At 41.2% G+C, this 22,369-nt stretch overlaps 1 protein-coding gene across 1 annotated transcript in view; it reads left to right on the top strand.

Annotated features, from left to right (window-relative positions):
• The window catches only part of zgc:153681 (uncharacterized protein LOC751719 homolog), a 78,661-nt gene that overhangs the window by 48,259 nt on the left and 8,033 nt on the right, over positions 1-22,369 (top strand). Inside the window, exons 7-17 of the mRNA XM_034181129.1 lie at positions 4,741-4,810; positions 6,020-6,108; positions 6,238-6,345; positions 6,443-6,552; positions 11,101-11,137; positions 18,237-18,305; positions 18,463-18,518; positions 18,725-18,832; positions 18,950-19,008; positions 19,116-19,231; positions 19,328-19,370. Coding sequence (XP_034037020.1) covers positions 4,741-4,810; positions 6,020-6,108; positions 6,238-6,345; positions 6,443-6,552; positions 11,101-11,137; positions 18,237-18,305; positions 18,463-18,518; positions 18,725-18,832; positions 18,950-19,008; positions 19,116-19,231; positions 19,328-19,370 — 865 coding nt within the window. The remainder of the gene's footprint in view (positions 1-4,740; positions 4,811-6,019; positions 6,109-6,237; positions 6,346-6,442; positions 6,553-11,100; positions 11,138-18,236; positions 18,306-18,462; positions 18,519-18,724; positions 18,833-18,949; positions 19,009-19,115; positions 19,232-19,327; positions 19,371-22,369) is intronic.

Genomic DNA, 22,369 nt, shown 5'->3' with positions numbered 1-22,369 from the left:
CCTAATCTTAAAAGTAGAGAGGGTGTCTGTCTCCCTGATCTGAATTGGGAGCTGGTTCCACAGGAGAGGAGCCTGAAAGCTGAAGGCTCTGCCTCCCATTCTACTCTTACAAACCCTAGGAACTACAAGTAAGCCTGCAGTCTGAGAGCGAAGCGCTCTATTGGGGTGATATGGTACTACGAGGTCCCTAAGATAAGATGGGACCTGATTATTCAAAACCTTTATAAGTAAGAAGAAGAATTTTAAATTCTATTCTAGAATTAACAGGAAGCCAATGAAGAGAGGCCAATATGGGTGAGATATGCTCTCTCCTTCTAGTCCCCGTCAGTACTCTAGCTGCAGCATTTTGAATTAACTGAAGGCTTTTTAGGGAACTTTTAGGACAACCTGATAATAATGAATTACAATAGTCCAGCCTAGAGGAAATAAATGCATGAATTAGTTTTTCAGCATCACTCTGAGACAAGACCTTTCTGATTTTAGAGATATTGCGTAAATGCAAAAAAGCAGTCCTACATATTTGTTTAATATGCGCTTTGAATGACATATCCTGATCAAAAATGACTCCAAGATTTCTCACAGTATTGCTAGAGGTCAGGGTAATGCCATCCAGAGTAAGGATCTGGTTAGACACCATGTTTCTAAGATTTATGGGGCCAAGTACAATAACTTCAGCTTTATCTGAGTTTAAAAGCAGGAAATTAGAGGTCATCCATGTCTTTATGTCTGTAAGACAATCCTGCAGTTTAGCGAATTGGTGCGTGTCCTCTGGCTTCATGGATAGATAAAGCTGGGTATCATCTGCGTAACAATGAAAATTTAAGCAATACCGTCTAATAATACTGCCTAAGGGAAGCATGTATAAAGTGAATAAAATTGGTCCTAGCACAGAACCTTGTGGAACTCCATAATTAACTTTAGTCTGTGAAGAAGATTCCCCATTTACATGAACAAATTGTAATCTATTAGACAAATATGATTCCAACCACCGCAGCGCAGTGCCTTTAATACCTATGGCATGCTCTAATCTCTGTAATAAAATTTTATGGTCAACAGTATCAAAAGCAGCACTGAGGTCTAACAGAACAAGCACAGAGATGAGTCCACTGTCCGAGGCCATAAGAAGATCATTTGTAACCTTCACTAATGCTGTTTCTGTACTATGATGAATTCTAAAACCTGACTGAAACTCTTCAAATAGACCATTCCTCTGCAGATGATCAGTTAGCTGTTTTACAACTACCCTTTCAAGAATTTTTGAGAGAAAAGGAAGGTTGGAGATTGGCCTATAATTAGCTAAGATAGCTGGGTCAAGTGATGGCTTTTTAAGTAATGGTTTAATTACTGCCACCTTAAAAGCCTGTGGTACATAGCCAACTAACAAAGATAGATTGATCATATTTAAGATCGAAGCATTAAATAATGGTAGGGCTTCCTTGAGCAGCCTGGTAGGAATGGGGTCTAATAAACATGTTGATGGTTTGGATGAAGTAACTAATGAAAATAACTCAGAACAATCGGAGAGAAAGAGTCTAACCAAATACCGGCATCACTGAAAGCAGCCAAAGATAACGATACGTCTTTGGGATGGTTATGAGTAGTTTTTTCTCTAATAGTTAAAATTTTGTTAGCAAAGAAAGTCATGAAGTCATTACTAGTTAAAGTTAATGGAATACTCAGCTCAATAGAGCTCTGACTCTTTGTCAGCCTGGCTACAGTGCTGAAAAGAAACCTGGGGTTGTTCTTATTTTCTTCAATTAGTGATGAGTAGAAAGATGTCCTAGCTTTACGGAGGGCTTTTTTTATAGAGCAACAGACTCTTTTTCCAGGCTAAGTGAAGATCTTCTAAGTTAGTGAGACGCCATTTCCTCTCCAACTTACGGGTTATCTGCTTTAAGCTACGAGTTTGTGAGTTATACCACGGAGTCAGGCACTTCTGATTTAAAGCTGTCTTTTTTAGAGGAGCTACAGCATCCAAAGTTGTCTTCAATGAGGATGTAAAACTATTGACGAGATACTCTATCTCCCTTACAGAGTTTAGGTAGCTGCACTGTGTTGTTATATGGCATTAGAGAACATAAAGAAGGAATCATATCCTTAAACCTAGTTACAGCGCTTTCTGAAAGACTTCTAGTGTAATGAAACTTATTCCCCACTGCTGGGTAGTCCATCAGAGTAAATGTAAATGTTATTAAGAAATGATCAGACAGAAGGGAGTTTTCAGGGAATACTGTTAAGTCTTCTATTTCCATACCATAAGTCAGAACAAGATCTAAGATATGATTAAAGTGGTGGGTGGACTCATTTACTTTTTGAGCAAAGCCAATAGAGTCTAATAATAGATTAAATGCAGTGTTGAGGCTGTCATTCTCAGCATCTGTGTGGATGTTAAAATCGCCCACTATAATTATCTTATCTGAGCTAAGCACTAAGTCAGACAAAAGGTCTGAAAATTCACAGAGAAACTCACAGTAACGACCAGGTGGACGATAGATAATAACAAATAAAACTGGTTTTTGGGACTTCCAATTTGGTTGGACAAGATTAAGAGTCAAGCTTTCAAATGAATTAAAGCTCTGTCTGGGTTTTTGATTAATTAATAAGCTGGAATGGAAGATTGCTGCTAATCCTCCGCCCCGGCCCGTGCTACGAGCATTCTGACAGTTAGTGTGACTCGGGGGTGTTGACTCATTTAAACTAACATATTCATCCTGCTGTAACCAGGTTTCTGTTAGGCAGAATAAATCAATATGTTGATCAATTATTATATCATTTACCAACAGGGACTTAGAAGAGAGAGACCTAATGTTTAATAGACCACATTTAACTGTTTTAGTCTGTGGTGCAGTTGAAGGTGCTATATTATTTTTTCTTTTTGAATTTTTATGCTTAAATAGATTTTTGCTGGTTATTGGTGGTCTGGGAGCAGGCACCGTCTCTACGGGGATGGGGTAATGAGGGGATGGCAGGGGGAGAGAAGCTGCAGAGAGGTGTGTAAGACTACAACTCTGCTTCCTGGTCCCAACCCTGGATAGTCACGGTTTGGAAGATTTAAGAAAATTGGCCAGATTTCTAGAAATGAGAGCTGCTCCATCCAAAGTGGGATGGATGCCGTCTCTCCTAACAAGACCAGGTTTTCCCCAGAAGCTTTGCCAATTATCTATGAAGCCCACCTCATTTTTTGGACACCACTCAGACAGCCAGCAATTCAAGGAGAACATGCAGCTAAACATGTCACTCCCGGTCCGATTGGGGAGGGGCCCAGAGAAAACTACAGAGTCCGACATTGTTTTTGCAAAGTTACACATCGATTTAATATTAATTTTAGTGACCTCCGATTGGCGTAACCGGGTGTCATTACTGCCGACGTGAATTACAATCTTACCAAATTTACGCTTAGCCTTAGCCAGCAGTTTCAAATTTCCTTCAATGTCGCCTGCTCTGGCCCCCGGAAGACAATTGACTATGGTTGCTGGTGTCGCTAACTTCACATTTCGCAAAACAGAGTCGCCAATAACCAGAGTTTGATCCTCGGCGGGTGTGTCGCCGAGTGGGGAAAAACGGTTAGAGATGTGAACGGGTTGGTGGTGTACACGGGGCTTCTGTTTAGGGCTACGCTTCCTCCTCACAGTCACCCAGTCGGCCTGCTTTCCCGGCTGCTCGGGATCTGCCAAGGGGGAACTAACGGCGGCTAAGCTACCTTGGTCCGCACCGACTACAGGGGCCTGGCTAGCTGTAGAATTTTCCACAGTGCGGAGCCGAGTCTTCAATTCGCCCAGCCTGGCCTCCAAAGCTACGAATAAGCTACACTTATTACAAGTACCGTTACTGCTAAAGGAGGCCGAGGAATAACTAAACATTTCACACCCAGAGCAGAAAAGTGCAGGAGAGACAGGAGAAGCCGCCATGCTAAATCGGCTAAGAGCTAGTAGCTACGCTAAGCTAGCGGATTCCTAAAAACACGCAAAGTGAATAATGTGTAAATAATTTAGAGGTGATCCAGCAGAAGGAGTGCTTTAGTCAAGGCACGTGAAGATTACACTGTGAAACAAATCGTTATCTAGATAACTAGATCAATCTAACTGCGCAGATTAAACAGCTAACAGATACAGAAAAACACCGCTGTGCTCCGGAACAGGAAGTGATACAATACCGCAGTGAGAGCCAACCACCAGAAAAGTCTGATGCATTTCAATGGGTGAGTGAGCTGTAGTGGCAACGTTGAGCAAGTTGTGGTTTGGACAAGGACATTGTGCAATTACAGGGTATGTTTGTGCTTAATCAAAATCATCTGTCACTTTTCTGTTGTCGCCACAAGAGCTCACAAACTTCCTGATGTATTCAGTGTCACTCGTAAATCTCTTTCTCTCCCTCTCGGTTCCCATCCATTTCACACATGCACTGTCCTTTGAGGAGCCATGCTGCTCTTATTACATCTGCCAATCAGTGGAGCTAGGAGCTAGGCAGAGAAAAACTTTATGGTGCCCCTCCCCACTATCAGTTTCACACATCATATTTTCTCCTGAAATTTTAAAGATTTTATGCCGGCTGTACCCCAAATTTAATGCAATCAAATATGATTGAACTACGTACATCTTCTACTAGCTCATGCAGCTGTACTCATCATATTAAGGCTTTCATTTGTGATCTTAGTGATTGATGCGTTTTTATGTTGTAATTTCTGTCCCTACATGTTTCTTGTTTTGAGGAGGCTTTCTAAGTTGCCTGTTTCTTTCCCAGCAATGCATGGCAAAACGTTTTGATGGCTCCCAGCAAGCCCTTGACTTGAACAACATTCGAACAGACCCAGGTAAATTTGTCTCATCCCTTTCAAACATAAAGATTGCTTTAGATATTGAACATTGGTTCTAGTAAGAGCACAGTCAGACACTATACCACAATCGTAGTGACAGATTGGTTTTTAACAAATGATTTCCAGTAGAAACATTATCTTGTACAATGTTCAGTGCACGCTATTCGGTACTTCAGCGTTTCCCATAATCCCCCTGGCGACCCCCTGCACTTGCCAGAATGCACCACTGCATCAGCAGAGTTCCTCCGTCTCACAGCGTATGTAAACAATGGCAAAGCGAGGTTGATTTAGTGAGTTCACGGCGATTATGTTGATGATGCATATGTTCTTGCAAGTTGAGAGGGTTATCTAGAGGAGGTGTAGCACCTGTGATGGACTCCTGCTGTGCTCCGATGTTGTTATTGTCCATACTTCACGTGGTGTGTTTATACTGTGAGTGCCAAACTCTTCACACTGGAACTCTGCTGAAACTGATCTCTCCCGTGAGTCACAGACCGCGAGACGGCACAAGATTCACAACTGCGAAACAGTGAATGGTTGTGTTAGCGCACAAGCTAGTACTAAGAAGGCTGATTTCCTCAGTTTGGTTTGAATTGTCTTTAAGTTGCAGGACCTCCAAAACTAGTAAAACAAATAAATACCAATATTATTATTATACCAAAAAAATTGTACTTAACCTGTGGGAAGAGCTGCTTGTGCGCCTTATTGCTGCTTTGCAGCTATATTCATATGTTATTGGTGTTGCTCATATTCCTGTGAAGATCTTCAAATGTCAATGTAAAAGCACACACACTCATCTCATCTTCAACCACTTATCTAAGATGGGGTCACGGGGAGCTGGAACCTATCCCAGCAGTCATAGGGCGTGAGGCAGGGCACACTGGACAGGATGCTAGTCTGTCACAGGACCAGTGTAAAAACATTGGTTCCAAAAAAAAAACCTAGTTTATTAATGAACCAACTTTATACATTTATAAAAAAACAAAAACAAAAACCTGTTTGTCCAATGCAGACATCTTCCTTGTAGGGAGGTTTTATGAAATGTTGGTATTAGTCAAATTATATGAGGTGTGCGGAATGTTGGTGATATGATTGCATTTACAGAAACCCTTGCAGGTGCTTCTCAGCTTGTGGGGGAGGTTCAGCTGAAACTTACTTTGTTTTAACCAATTTTGTGTGGGGAAAAAAAATCTTGTTTTATGCCAGATTTGGTGTCTCAGAACATTGAAGTTATCCTGAATAGGAAAACCAGTGTAGAAGCTGTCTCCAAAATCATTGAAGAAAACATTCCTGAGGTAAACTTGTCATGTCAGTTCTTCAGCTATCAAACAAAGTCAAAATGTTTTGCATTTTCAGTTCATGCTCTATCCAGTGTAAATGCATACAGTATTCCAGATTCTTTTTTTTTTTTTTACTTTTAACAGCTTGCATGCTTGAACCTGAGTAACAATCGGATTCACAAATTGGATGAATTAGCTGAAATGTTTACCAAGATGCCTCACCTGAAGAACCTCAACCTTTCTCACAATGAGGTAAAAGTTTTCTTTAATGTTAAATATTTTTAGTATCCTTCCATTTTGCACCATTGTCTTGAAATTTTTTTTTTTTATTTTTTTTTTTTTTATCCAGCTAAAGACTGACCGAGAGCTGGACAAAGTGAAAGGTCTGAAGCTGGTGGAACTGTGGCTTGTTCGGAATCCTCTGTGTAACCTTTTCAAGGATCAGGCCTCATACATCAGGTCAGTCAGTGATGTACATGGTTCAAAGGTAGGATCTTTTAGTGTGTGTGCATATTAGGCATGACTGCAGCCTTACCCATGGCACTACCTGGGTGTGCTGCGGGGAGGGGGGGTAACGGGGAGGAAAGGGGCCATTGGTTCTGTTCAGGAAACAGTGATGCTAATGTTACTTTGCATATCCTGGTGCAAGCAACCTGAGCTAACTTGAAACCAGTGGATTGTTGTCTGGTTTTGACCATCCCAGCTTTGAACTGTAGTAAACTCTATTGAGTAAATGTTGCATAGAGCTACGTATGACACTGAATGCATCCTGAATGTGCTCAATAAGTGTACTTTAATCAGCAGTCGTAAATTACTGTGATACGCTGATAAAGCAGAACAGAAAGACACCATTGTGGGGACACTGTGGTTTTGAAGGCAGTCTTGAACATTGCGAATCAGTGTAAATCTTTTCTATGTTTACTAGTAGGATTCTAAAGTGTGCAGCATTGGGAGATTAAAATCTGTTTTGATTTATGACAAATTTGAATGGTGGAAAGGCTTGATGAGTTTTTAAATGGATGCAGCAAACCACAAAATGTCCGTCTGTAATGAAACTGAGTGGAGCGAAAGTTATCATTGTCTACCTTGCCACAGCAAATCTGAAGTGGATCTGCATGTTGATTTGGTACAAGTTCTGTGCCGATGCCCTTGATGATGCGACTCCACATTACATGGAGAAATGGGCAGGTGTGGGGTTTGAACCTTCCACACTGAAATCAAGTGCATTACCCACTTGGCCACGACCCCGCTATCTCTAAACAGAATACATGTGTGACTATTTACAATACTAGCACAAATGTGCATATGTACCAAACATCAGTAATGCTAAAGGTCATTTTAGATGTAGACTGGGCTGGGTGGCTCTGTCCCTTCGTTCTTCCTCTCTCTTTTTTTAATATTTAGGAGTACCTTAGTATACACTAGTAGAATTCCACCTTAGATTTGGAATGTATAATAGAAGATATACCTTACTGAATTTTCATTGATAACTGTGTTCATATTTTTAGTAGACTGTCACAACACAATTTTGTAAAGTCAAAGGACATGGTAAACATTTGTTTAAACAATCATTTATGAATAGGTCCCATGTTTGCACACAGTAAATGTTTGCATCTATCTCTGGCTTCTTTTGGGCCAAACTATCAGGTACACACAAAATCCTGAGTATATATTGGGCTGTGTCTTCCAAATGCTATGAATGTGTCAGTACTTGGCTCCTGATGAGAATATGTACAGGTACTACAGTGTCATCAAAGTGTGTGTGGGTGGGTGTGAGGCCTCTGAAGTAACTTAAAACCCTTTTCCTCAACAGAAAATGGTTCCTCTGATGAAATCGTGGCTCAAGCCGAGCCAATTAACCTTCATCTTTCTTCTGTTTTTATCTGTGGATGTGTCTGTGTGAGACTAATACAGAAACCACAGACTTATTTCAGTCAGTAATTAAAATACTTTTCTTGTTTTTCATGGGAACATTTCCATTAACATATCCTTTTCACTCTGCAAAATAAACTTTATTTCCTTCCAAGAGCTGCTACGACTCTTCTCTGTGGAACTTGTCTTCAAGCTTTTTTTTTCTTTTTACAGTTCTCAAGTGATACTGTTCCCAGCACTCCCCTGATGACATCCTAAAATTTGTCTCAAAGACCGCACACGCAGTCACAAAGCATATGATCCCTAACCCTGCGAAAATGGGAGCACATATTCTAAAAAGAACATTCAATAGTCTACTTACCTAAAGCCACCTTACTGTGAAATGCATGGACAAAACCCAAGTAAGCAGTGTATCAGTGTAGTTTTACTAATTTTCTCATTTTTTGAGACTCAATCCATTACTGTTGGCAGCAAATGTTTGGACACAGCACAGCCAGTGATCGTTTCCCCTCCCCTCTTGGCGCACTTGCCCAGTTGGCATCCTGTCTCAGGCGAGTATGGAAGGCTGGATAGCCCATGACGGGTAAGATCCCACCTTGAACCCCGGGACAACCTAAGGCAGGCACAGTCACGATTACTTGACCTTGTCCCTGTGAGTATTGACTCACCAAGAAAGTGAGAATGATGGGACTACACAGGAAAAGCCACTGGGCTGAGGTGGAGGGGCGTAAGCCTCATTATCAGTGGCCCGTGATGGGTCAAGAAGAAATAGCAGTCTGTCTCTTCTAACACTTGTTTGGCCTGAAAGGGCTTTTGCTGTTCAGTGAATGCAAAGGAGAGAGTTTGTGGAGAAACCCTTAACAACAAATGTTCCAAAGTGGAATTGATCGAACTGAGCTTTGTCTGCAGTGATACAAATGGATGAAAATGTCAAAAGACTTTGTTTGCTGATGGCTGTGGCTGGTCCAGTAAAGCTGACTTGGCAAGGCGGAAGTTACCAGTTTTGTTAACTGAAAATTGTTCATTCAGTCCCTCTGTATCCAGAGGCTTAGCTATAATATATAAGATTAAAAACTGAAATACCATAACAACTGAGCATTAAACTGTAGTGCAGGACAAACGGGTAATATAGGATCGGTGGTGACTGGTTGAAGACGTTTTTACCGCACAATGCTTTGCTTGTGCAATATGAGAAGACTTTGAGATGTGCATTGGGATAGCTGGGAGCAGCTCACTCTTGAGGCAACTGTTTTTGTTGTTCACCTCTGTTCTCTGCCTTTCTTTCCAGATAGACACTGAGACACAGTATTTCTTGTTCACATGAATGAGTGGCAGCTCTTTTGAATGTGAAGACTGGTCAGCATTGGCCAAGATGCTGTTGTGTGTTTGTGTTGTAATCTCATCTGGTGTCCCAACAGCTTCTCCAGAGGATTTTATCATTTTAACCTCCTCTTACAGCAGTGCATATATCTTACAGCTGAAATGGATGTCTGCTGATTTACAAAACACAGTCTGTAGATTGTCTTTGCGCGCATGTGTATGTGTGTATGTATATGCTCCTAGAAAAGTGTGCGTGTTGCTCCCCTGTGTCACATCTGTGTAAATCTTCATACTTGGGGAGATGGTGAGTATTTCTGCTGGTAAGTACCCTTTGGGTGGGAGACGTGGCACAGGGCACAGCATGTACATGAAAGGAAGAAGAGACTGTACAGTATTTAGTACTGCATGGAAATGTTGCATTTCTCGTACATTGATACCAATCAACAGATGAGACTTGGGAGAGTTGTTTCCATTATCTTGAAAAAAGACAAATAAGGAAAGGAGCAAGGATCCCCAGTGTGGTGCACACAGTCCATGTCAGCACTTACAATGGGCAGAAATAACATATCAGCATATCCACTATTATGAAATTCTCATTTTCTTTTAGGCAAAGGCTATACGCCCAACCGTTGGGCAGAAAAATATAATGTCTTACCTTATTCGCCCAATCGTTGGGCAGATAAGTCATACATTGAACGTTACATGCACAGCCGTTGGGCAGATAAATATGTCTTATCTTATTCGTCCAACCATGATCATGTATTTGACACGTTTTGTGCATCTAAACTACGTTTTTTACACCACGTTTTAAGGCTCTATTGTGGCGTATGTTTGACACGTTTAACGGCGCCGTCTTTAATTACTGCAAAAACACCGCAATGGATCAAAACAAATAAACTTCATAAGCATTTTGAACGGAAGCCTGTTAACAATGATGAAACAGTTTTTGAACAAAATGCTGCTTGTTGGCTGTAAGATGGTGTTAGTTTGACACTGTTCCCTGGGTGTGATGAATCAAACAGAACCTCCACGGGGTGTGAACCCTCCCGCAGCCGGCAAAAAATATCTGCCTTTTCCCTCCCGCGTTGAAACCGGAAGTGAGCTTACAAGCACGCTCATTGGTCGGTTGTGGTTGGGCATATATGCTCGCGTATTTACTTTATTCAACCAACGGTTGGGCGTATAGCCACTCTGTTTCTTTTATTACCATGATGATAGTTCAGTTTGCAAAATATAAATTTGTATCACCAATTAATGCACAAACATTTCCCTATAGATAAGAGCTGATGCTAAGTGAATTGTAGCATATACAAGGATCCTATCAGTTTCATGAACTAAACACATTGTACTTGTGTGTTTTGTATTGTCTGATTCAAGGTGTATGTGGAGGAAAAATTTGCACATACATTTGCATCCCTATGGAAAACAGGAAATTAAGAAGCCACAGTGTGATAACATAACTTGCTATCAGACTAAAACATTGCTGTATAAATGAATGAATGTTTTCTCAGTAAATACTTGTCTTTTGATATTTGAGACATTTTGTTGCCATTTGCTATTGGTCTGTAATGCTTGGTTCTCCACTGTATACACTGAGGCGTTGATACAGTTTTGCAGTTGCCAACCAGCACAGTGGTCTTCTGCTTCTCTGAGGCAGCACGTTTGACACAGATCAGCCTAATGCACACACACAGCTGCAAATGTAGTCGGAACAACTTAAGTGCACAGTACACATAGTTGGAATACTTAGATGCTTGTTTCAGTTTCTGATGATATCCTGACCACTCTTGATTTTTATTTTTACTCCTGTTCTAGTGCTGTTCGCGAGCGACTTCCCAGGATTCTTAAACTTGTAAGTATACATTTGAATTTTTTAATCCTCTGAAGTTTTCTTTCTGTAGACTTACTATAAGCAACAGCGGCCTTAGTGGCCACCATGCCTCGGCTTTAGAAATAAAAGAAAACAAGCTCATTTGAAGCAACATGTATCTTTAAAACTACGTGCGTTGAGTCATAGAAGGAAGGCAGAGTCTGCTTTGGTTATATTCATAGAGAATAATTTCTGTTGTATTTTGTGGAAGTATAAGTTATTTGAGTTTCACAATGTAAATACTGTAGAACAATTTTGAAGTAATGTTTACTTCTGATTTGGTACATTTCTGTGCAGAAACGTTTTGTCTCTCAATCACACCTACTTCTTATCAGTCATCGTAGAATATTACATGGGCAAAATAAAGATAGATGAAAGTTTATTAATCCTCGAAGAGAAATTTCAGTTGTCATAGCAGCCAGGTACCTCAAAAAGATAAAACAAACAATAAGAAAAACTGCAGTAGAAGCACACATAAGTGGAGTGGATTTGATGTCACAGTTTGTGTGCTTTAATTAAGGACAAATGGTGTTATAAAGTATGTTTACGAGGTCTGTCAATAAAGTAACAGCCCTTTTTATTTTTTTCAAAACCTATATGGATTTCATTCATATGTTTTTACGTCAGACATGCTTGAACCCTCGCATGCGTGAGTTTTTCCACGCCTGTCGGTTACGTCATTCGCCTGTGAGCACGCCTTGGGAAGGAGTGGTCCCGCCCCCTCGTTGGATTTTCATTGTCTGGAAATGGCAGAATGAAAAGGACTTTTTTTCCATCAGAATTTTTTCAGAAGCTGTTAGAGACTGGCACCTGGAAACCATTCGAAAAATTTATCTGCTTTCGGTGAAAATTTTACGGGCTTCACAGAGAATAAGGTCTGTTACTACAGCTTTAAGGACCCCTTTAAGGATGCTCGGCGCGCCGCGCTCCGAGCTGCGATGACGCGGCACAAGCCACCGGACCATTTCTAAACGGATGGCTCTGTGGATACGAGACCGTCGTGTGCTCTTTCGCTGGTTATCACAAAAGCTGGACATCAGCCATTTTCCGGCAGATTTCACTTTTTTAACAAGAGATTTTGTCATGGAAAGCCGCGCGGAGGCTTCGCGCGTAAAGACCGATTCCCTTTGGAAGCGAGACAACGGAACACCTCCGTTTCGGCGTGTCAGAGGACAAGTTTGGACATGCCTATCTCGGCTTTCAATGCTTACCAGTCCAGTAAGTATCAGAGAAATTGTGGAGAGCTGGACATGTCTAAACTTGTCCTCTGACATGCCGAAACGGAGGTGTTCCGTTGTCTCGCTTCCAAAGCAAATCGGTCTTTACGCGCGGAGCCTCCGCACAGCTTTCCATGACAAAATCTCTTGTTAAAAGTGAAATCTGCCGGTTTTCATACCAAAACCAAACATTGAAGCAAAAGCTGCAGTCTTGTGCACCTCTTCGGCGCCACAAATGACATTACAGCTCTTTGTTCACATTTCGTGAACCTGGTTTAAAAACTATGCTTTTGAAGCTGCATTCGTGCATAATTAGTGGTGTCAAACTTGTGAGTGAATGAGCAGCTTTTGCAGACTGCAAAAAACATGATGTGATAGAGGAAAACTGAGCTCAGATTCAATTTCAGCATCCCAAAATTATTCTAAATCGGTTCTTAAAGTCGATGCAAGAAAGAAAAAACTTTTGTTGACCAGTAGTAAAGAAGCTTGAATCTTAAGACTGGACTGGGTTGCTTGACGCGAGGACGTTTTGCTTCTAATCGCAGAAGCTTCCTCAGCTAAATTTCTTGCTGTGGTAGTCTGACTTCTGGCTTGACTCTCGTAGAGAAGTGTTATTGACCGGTGTTATTGAACCTTGTGTTTAGCAGGTGTGCTCTTTTGCTTCATTTACGACTGTCTACACAAATTATAGCAACATGGTGTTTCATTGCTGTGCATACAGTTGTACAAAAAGAAGGGCTCCAGAGTACATTTTTAAAATTGTTTTCCCACTGACAAGGTGCAGTCTGAAAAGTGACAGCTTTAAAATTCTCTATCGCATCTTTATGCCATTTCTCTGGATTAATTTTTCCCTCAACAAGCTCTTTTTTTTCTACAATCACCAACCTCCAAACCAAATGTAAAATGTACAGTTTTCGCCATGAATTGTGGGTCATTTGAGCAACTCCGTGTTGCAAAGTTTTTCTGGACTTTTCCAAACATATTTGATCCATGTTCAAAATGTAACCAGTGTGCACACTAGGGTTATGACTACAAAACTTTTTTCAAAACTTTCATTTTCCTGATGTTGCATTTGATGAACTTTTTTGAAGTTTATTTCATTGGATCATGAAAAAAACCTCCCGCACCTAGCACCACATCACTTTTAAAAATACACGAGTTTACACAGTACTATTTAAAAATAACGTAACAAGAAAAGAATTAACAAGGATCAAGAAATAACAAGAAAATATATACAAATAAATATTACTAAAATATATTATTAAACAATAATTAAAAGAAATAAAAAATAAAGGTAAAATAGATTATGGGGGAGGTAATGGTCTAGTGGTTAAGGTGTTGGGCTTGAGTCCAGAAGATCATGGTTTCAAATCCCCACCTGACTGGAAAATCACTAAGGGCCCTTGGGCAAGGCCTTTAATCCCCTATTGCTCCCCGTGTGTAGTGAGCGCCTTGTATGGCAGCACCCTGACATTGGGGTGAATGTGAGGCATAATTATAAAGTGCTTTGAGTGTCTGATGCAGATGGAAAAGCGCTATATAAATGCAGTCCATTTACCATTTATATAAATGCAGTCCATTTATAGATAAACATGAACATGCCACTCAACAAAGTCTGCTTCCAAACTTGACACTCTTTGTCAACCAGAAAAGCGTCACAGGTGCTTCAAAGTCTGGCTGAAGATGGAGTTAGTGTCCCAACACCATCACAGTCTGTTGTCTGGCGTCAAACAATCAGATGCAGAACAAGTTAAGAACAGCCTCATGGAACTGATCTCTGAAGAGACATTTTGTTTGCATTTTGATGGTAAGAAAATTGACAATAAGGAGTACCAAGTTGTGTACTTGAAAAATGACAGAAGAACATTACAACTTGGCATTTTGGCTTGTGACAGTAGAACCACTGCAGACATCTATATACCAAGATAGGACCTGCTTGATGAGTACAATGCATGGAACAGTATTCAGATGATCATCTCTGACACAACAGCAGTCAATACTGGTCACAAAAATGGTGTTGTAGCCAGGCTTCAGAGAACATTTCAACACAAGGGATTCGATGAACCTCAATACATCGGCTGCCAACACCACATTCTTGATCTTGTTCTGCGACATGTGTTGGACTTCTTTTTTCCTATACGGTCACAGTCACCTAACATTAACTACAAGTTTATTGATGAGATTTTGGAACAGTATGATGATTTGCAAAATGCACACATGGGCACAGACGTGATACCAGAATATGAGAACCTTGGCTGGAGACATGATTTTAAATTCCTTTTTGAGCTTTGTGAAGCATACAAGTTTTACAAAATGGAGGGAAAATGGCCTCACATCAAATGGCACAAGCTGCCAACACTTCACAGTGCCAGGTGGAACTCACGAGGAATTTTAGCACTTATTGCATTTTTCCTTCTTGCAAAGTGGCGAGAACAGCTGGGGGTAACTTGCGATTTCATTGCAACTACATGGTCGCGGGCCTGGTTTTCTAACCAACACTATTCAGAGACAGATTATGTTGCGATTTCATTGCAACTACATGGTCGCGGGCCTGGTTTTCTAACCAACACTATTCAGAGACAGATTATGAAGTCCTGCTGTCAGCAATATCCAAACTTAAGTGTCCCAAAGCTGTGAAATGCTTCTCTACTCATAGTAGCTGAGAGAGCTGTAAGGTTGATGGAGGAGGTTTGTTCTACTTGCAAAACAGACAAATCTTAGCAGCAAATTTATTAACACTAATACACAAATCTGAAACACTATTAAAAACACGACAAATGCTATATGTACTCATTTTCATGTATTCCTCATGTGTATTGTATGTAAAACTGACATGTTATAAAGAGTGTTTGAGCCGCTAGGTGTTTTAATGTGAAATAAACTGTCTTAGGTGCGGGAGGTTTTTTCAAGGTCTGGCAAAACCAAAGTCATTTTTGTGAGTTTTAGGAAAAAGTTCATCATTTATAACCCCAGGCTAATAAATTTGAGATTTGTCATAACCCTAGTGCACACTGCAAAAAACGTTTAAAATATGACGGGAGAGGAAGGAGTGAAACCGTAAAAGTGGCATATCACAGCCTTTTGCTGTGTCTGATTTACTTAGCAGGTGCCCATCAGACTGCGGGTTCCTTGTCTGAGCACGGTTTGGAAAAAATTAATGGTCCGTATTTTAATGAAGGAAATACGGTACCCGCTTTCCTCGAACCAGTGTCAGTGTCCGAACTTTAGTTTTGTACCTCTGTTACTGTGCATGTCCAGACTGCTCTGTCCGGTACACATGAGGAGTTTTTAATGGAATCGTATTGTGGTTGGACAGACGTTTTGTCCCGTGTCAGCAACAAAATATTGGGACATTTGTTTGTCCAGTGAGTGCTAATATCCGGTTTATATGATGACGGGTTAGACAAGTTTTACTGTACTTACTCAGGTTTTTATTACAGAGATCTCATCTCAGGGGTCAAATTAGTACGTGCATGTGCTAGTTTGTGCACGTATTATTCGAGCAGTGCACGTAATTATATGCTGCACTAGCACTGGTGCAAGTAACTTTATCCAAGTTTTATCAACTATAAGCACCAGTAGAATGAACCAATAAAGGAATAAATGAGGAAAAAACAATTTCCAGTGTGTTGTCTTTGTTTTCCCTGCATTTTATAACTCTCACACACTGAGCGAGTTGCTGTGCTCTATTTGTTGTGGAAAGCTGACAAACGTCGCCAGCGGCACCGTCCCTGGGTTCACAACATCCTCATGGGACGGTCCCAATTTGGGGAGTTTCATTATTTGCTGCAGGAGCTGCCGGTGTGAGCGGCTCAGCACTGCCCTCACACAGCTCCATCCCGGCCACACTGACAGTCTCTAGAAGAAGTCCACTCTTCCTTCTGTGTTTTGCTCAGCCTCGAACTGAGTGTTCCGCTTTTTAATTTTCACTTTTTGGGCAACACACAACACTTCACAAACATGGTAACTCAAATAATAATAATAATAATAATAATAAACTGACTGTGAGGCTTGCATGTTCAACCTCCAGCTGAAATGCATTGGCTGAATCACAGAGAGAGGGATAAAAAAAATCACGCAGGGCCCAGTTCACCAACCTTTAAAAAACAAAACTTAAAATGGTTAGCCACATCCCATCGCTATTTCAGCAAAAAGGTTGGGTATAGAATTGCACTCCATCTGTGCGTGCATCAGTCACTCTTTATTGTACGTCATAATTTGAACATTTATCAGATTTTTGCAAAAATATGAATTGGATTTCCGAAATGAGAGTATGATCGAGTCTCTTTGGCATGGTTATTCTAATTTGTTGTCCTTCAGCAGCAGCCGTCGCTTTTTGTCAGTGTCAGATGGCTGTTTTGTCCCGCCCCTAATCTGTCAGCAACAAGTTTTGGTCTGTGTAATTTATAAAACTTCTACCTTCAAATTTTGAAAGCACAACTGCCAGTATATTTACCACAAAACATTTGGTGGTTGTTTACTTCAGAATACAGTTTTAGAATGCAAAAGATAATGCTTTAGTGAATTTCTTGTAATTTGTCTTCCAAAGTGATCAAGCCAGCACAAGGCCATTTTAATGTTAAGTAAATGCTCTCTATCATTGTTAACCAGGACCACCCTCTCCACCACCACCTACTGGACATACAACGGGACACTTTCTCCAGCCGACTGATTCAGCTTCACTGTCACCTGGACCGTTGCAGAGTCTTTTCTGCTGTGTGCAACACCTTTAAGAACTTAAGATTCTGAGCTCTTTAGTCTCTCTATCTACAAACTCCTAAGTTTGTGTAGTGTTTCTTCTTCTTTTGCCTGCTCCTGTTAGGAGTCACCACAGCAGATCATTCGTTTCCATTTCCTTCCCACTGTCGCCAAGTGCTTGCTCACAGGGGGTCGTTTTGACCATTGGGGTTTTTACGTAATTATTGTATGGCCTTGCCTTACAATATAAAGCGCCTTGGGGCAACTGTTTATGATTTGGCGCTATATAAATAAAATTGATTGATTGATTGATTGATTTCACTCTGTCCTCTTCATCTTCCCCTGTCAGACCAACTACCTGCATATCCTCCCTCAGCACATTTATAAACTTCCTCTTTGGCCTCTCTTTTCTCTTGTTTTCTGGCTCCATCCTCAGCATCCTTCTCCTGATATACCCTGGGTCCCTCCTCTGCACATGTCCAAACCATTTCAGTCTCGCCTTTCTGACTTTGTCTCCAAACCGTCCAGGCTGTGCTGCTTCTCTATGTTCATTCCTAATTTTGTGAATAAGATGCTGAGTTAACTTGAACTGCGCCAACTGGGGTAGTAACTCTCCCATGATCTAGAAGAGATAACCCATCCTTTTATGACAGAGGAACGTGGTCTCACATTTAGAGGTGCTGATCCTCATCCCAGTCATTTCACACTTGACCTCGAATCTGCGTGTGCACATTGGAGGCTACTGTCTGATGAAGGCAACAGCACCACATCATCTGCAAAAAGCAGAGATGCAATTCTGAGGTCACCAACTGGACACCATTCAATCCCTGACTGCGCCTTGAAATCCTGTTAAGGAAAATCACAAATAGAATTGTTGACAGTAGGCAGCCCTAATAGGATCCAACACCTCCTGGGAAACAGATCTGATGTGACACGCAGAATGCAGACACAGCTCCTACTTTGGTCGTCTAGAGGTTTAAAAGTGAAGGTCCTTAATTTCCAAGCTTGCACTCAACACTTAAGTCCATGTTGCTTCACAGTAAACATTACACAAAATTCTTAATAAATTCTTTAGGTTGGTGGATGCAATAATGGAATTGGCTGTGATTAGTAGGTTGATGCCTTTCTGGGGTTTTAGTTTTCATGTCTCCTTGTGTGTTTTATAGGATGGTCATGACCTCCCGCCTCCCATTGGATTTGATGTAGAAACCCTCACTGCCATCCCACCTTGCAAGGTATGTTTTAGTGCATGAGCTGTAACCTCTTCTTGATTTTATTTTTATCATGTTGATTGTAATTTCATTAGTATGGTTTTATCATTCTTCAGAGTAGCCTTCACAGTTTTTGTTTTCTTCTTTTTTTCTCTCTTTTTTTTACCATTTGAAAATTTAGGGCAGCTGTTTTGGCTCTGATGAAATCAAGGCACTCATCCTTCGCTTCTTGCAGCAGTAAGTTTTGGCTGTTTTTATTTTTACATCCACAGCTCAGGTTTTATCTGAAAAGAGAACACTTTTGAGAGTAGGCTCTTTATTTAAATTGTGTGACCAGTTGCATGTCTCAAGATAATATTAAATTATGAGCTCAGTGTACTTCTCTGTGACCCAGCTAGCGAGTACTTAATTAGTTCACAAACTGGCATGTGACCATGATGCAGGTACTACAATATATACGACTCAGGAAACAGGCAGCCTCTACTGGATGCTTACCATGATGGAGCATCTTTGTCCCTCACAACACCGTACTCCTCCCTAAACCCATCGAGGTAAGAACACACACATCCATAACATGGTATTGGATTAGGGTGATGACAGATGGATTAGCCAACTATTCTTGCTTGCACTAACTCTGCTGCCTCTGCCTCTTACTTATGTGTCTGTAGATCCAGTCTGGGAGAGTACCACAAAGACAGTCGGAACCTTAAGCGTGTCAAAGACCCCAGTGAGTTTGGCTGTGTTGCTGCAGACTTGCCGTGGCATTTTGAATTGTTCACAACACCCACCACCCCTTTGATTTGAAATGACTAATCTTTCTGTTTCTCCCAACAGCAATGCGGTTTCGCCTGCTGAAGCACACACGTTTAAACGTGGTGGCTTTCCTCAACGAGTTGCCCAAAACCCAGCATGACACTGCCTCCTTTACTGTTGACGTAAACACCTACACAGTGAGTTCACGTTTGGGTTTTCAGCCAGGGCTTGCGGTGAGCCTTTGCCACTACTGTAAAAATCCATATTCATTCTGCCAAATGTTTTGTTTTCAGAACACCCTACTGTCGTTCACAGTGAATGGATTTTTCAAAGAAGGTGAGTTGCTTTTCTCTCTCTCTCCCTCTCTGTAATTAATTATTTTTTTTAGTTTATATAGCACCAAATCACAACAAAGCTGCCTCAAGGCTCTTCACACAAGTATGGTGTCACTTTACCAACCCCTAGAGCAAGCACACAGGTGACAGTGGTAAGGAAAAACTGCAGGGGGGCTTGGGTGGTGGGTGACCCACTGCTTAGGCCATTCTACCAAAATGGTTTACAATACAGAACACAACACAACAAGAACTGGTGAGAGTCAGTACAGGCATCCAGTCCACCATCGGGGGAGGGGGTTGGGGAGGGGTTCATCAAGCCACTTGCTGGATCTGTTCCTACAGCAGAGTCTGTCCCGCATCCGCCACAGTAATCATCCAATCCAGCTGCATCTCGGACAGAGAGAAAAAGAAAACGGAATCAGTTGGCCAGAAAAATCATACTTAAGGTAGAATTCATCAGCATTAAGCAACAGGAAAGCAGAAGAAATATTACACCCATTTTGGCATCTCTTCACTGGCTTCCTGTCCCTGTGAGATCAGATTTTAAGTTCTGCTACTACGGTAGTCTATACAGGGCTGTGAAAACTCTGCGGGATTCCGCGGATTTCATCATGGGGGGCAAGGGGTGTTAGTGTTGTACTCTTTAAGTGTGATCATTACTGAGTTTTTAAAATGCTTATTGCAAAGCGTTCTCTTTTTTTTACGACATCGTGTAAGTTTTATAAGTCCGCGGACACTGATATATGTGTTACAGATACAAATCAGTTTCCCCGGATCCGCGGAGTTTCGAGGAGGAAAAATGGCACTCAAAGCCTGTCTGTTACGACAGTTGTCGTAAAGCGGGACTGGTTGGTTGCTGCGGCGACGCTGTGTGGCTCTTGTGTGATGCTTAAGATAAACATAGCATGTGGACATCCCAAACTTTTAGAGCTTTCAAATTTGTAAAGTAAGAATTTTGCAGCATGTCTGTGTCACGGACCGACGTCGGACAGAGAGAAGATGGCGAGAAAGATGGTTTAAAAAAGTCTTATAAGGACAAGAATGTGTGGAATCATTGTTGGCTTCATCAACACACCTGAAAGATAAAAGAAAAGGGAAAAGCGACCTGTGCCATCAGGAATCACGGTAAGAATTTTTCTCTCTCTGGAAAGTAAACATTCTGCTGTTCAAACAGGATTTTAGACAAGATTATAAGACTTTATTATTAATCTAGACTCTCTTTCATTGTAAAAAAGACATTGTGGCTTTGAATGGATTTAGGCTGCATGAATTTACACAAGAATATGTGACTTTTTACTATAAGCTATGTTATTGATATTTTACCATGATTTTCCAAATATTTTTCAAGCTTTAGCTGTGGTTTTTGAAATGCTTTAACAGTCTTTTCAGTCTTCATGAATTTCATGTAAGTTTATCTGTTCTGAGTTAATGCATAATTTGGTTTACAATTAAAAGGAAAATCATTCCAGGTCCTTCTTCCATGTCATATTCTGTTATTTCAACATTGTCCTTGACAGGTCAAATAAAAGGTTGAATATAGGATCATTTAAATGTCCACTAATTTTGAGATTTGTTCTTCCAGGAGATGCTGAAAGAGTGTCATTAGATAAAAAATTCAATTCTGGGGCCCCACAGGGCCCTAGACTCTGGCTCCTGGGGGCCTGTGCCACCCCCCAAGCCCCCCTGCAAATTTTCCTCAGCTCAGATTCCACAATTTTCATTTCACAGCCCTGTCTAATAAATTGTTCACGGACTGTCACCTCCCTACTTAGCTGACCTAATTAAACTCTACGTAGCGGTCTGGGCTTTGTGTTCTCAGGGTGCAGGACTAGTTTGTGTCCCTAGGGTGAATAAAAAGTCTGCGGGTCACAGAGCTTTCTCTTATCGTGTCCCTGTTCTGAGGAATGATCTACCTGCGTCAATAAAAGTCAGATTCTGTAGAGACTTTCAAGTACAGACTTAAGACACACTTTCCTTTCGTATGGCTAGCATACTGGCATAATATGTTACTATGCTTTTTACTCTTTTAATTCATTTTATTTGGAAATGGAGCGGGCTACGGCCTCAACTTCATGTAAATTCTGGCTCTTTTAGTGATGCTTAGGGCTAGTGGCCGGCAATCACTTTAGTATTTCCTGTTTTTCTTGTTTAATGCTGACAAATTATACTGTATTTCTTGTCTTTCTGGTGCCTGATTTTCTCTCTTTCTCTCGCTCTCTCTCTCTGTCTGTCTGTCTGTCTGTCTTTCTTTGAGGTGCGGCTCCATCCAAAGATGGATGTGGTGTCTGCTTTGGAGACCCTCCTGTCCTGTGCTCCGGCAACATTCCTCTATATTGTTTTCTAATTTGTGTCAGTAGCATTGCCCAAGCAGAGGGTAACCCCTTTGAGTCTCGTCTGCTTAAGGTTTCTTCCTCAGAGAGTTTTTCCTTACCACTGTCACCTGTGTGCTTGCTCTGGGGATTGGTAAGGTTAGACCTTACTTGTGTGAAGCGCCTTGAGACAATCTTTTGTGATTTGGTGCTATCTAAATGACAATGAATTGCAACTGAATAGTAAGGTGATCGCCGGCCACTACCCCTAAGCTTCACTAACAGACCCAGACTTTAAAGTTGAGGCTGAGACCTGCTCTGTTTACTAATAAAATGAATTTAAAAGGGTAGGAAGCGTAGTACCGTAATATGCCAGTATCTTAGACATACGAAAGGGAGAATAAATGCGTCTTTAGTCTGGACTTGAAAGTCTCCACAGAATCTGACAGTTTTATTGGCGCAGGGAGATCATTCCACACATCAGGGGCAGGATGAGAGAAGACGCTGTGGCCTGCAGACTTTTTATTCACCCCAGGGACACAAAGTAGTCCTGCACTCTGAGAACGTAGAGCCCGGGCCGGTATGTAGGGCTTGACTAGGTCAGCTAAATAGGGAGGTGCTAGTCTGTGAATAAATTTATAGGTTAATAGCAGAACCTTAAAATCTGATCTCATAGAGACAGGAAGCCAGT

Source organism: Thalassophryne amazonica, chromosome 11 (assembly GCF_902500255.1).
Source record: "Thalassophryne amazonica chromosome 11, fThaAma1.1, whole genome shotgun sequence".
Lineage (NCBI taxonomy): Eukaryota > Metazoa > Chordata > Actinopteri > Batrachoidiformes > Batrachoididae > Thalassophryne > Thalassophryne amazonica.
The sequence above is the reverse complement of the archived record's forward strand: the minus strand, read 5'-3'. Positions and strand labels throughout refer to the sequence as shown.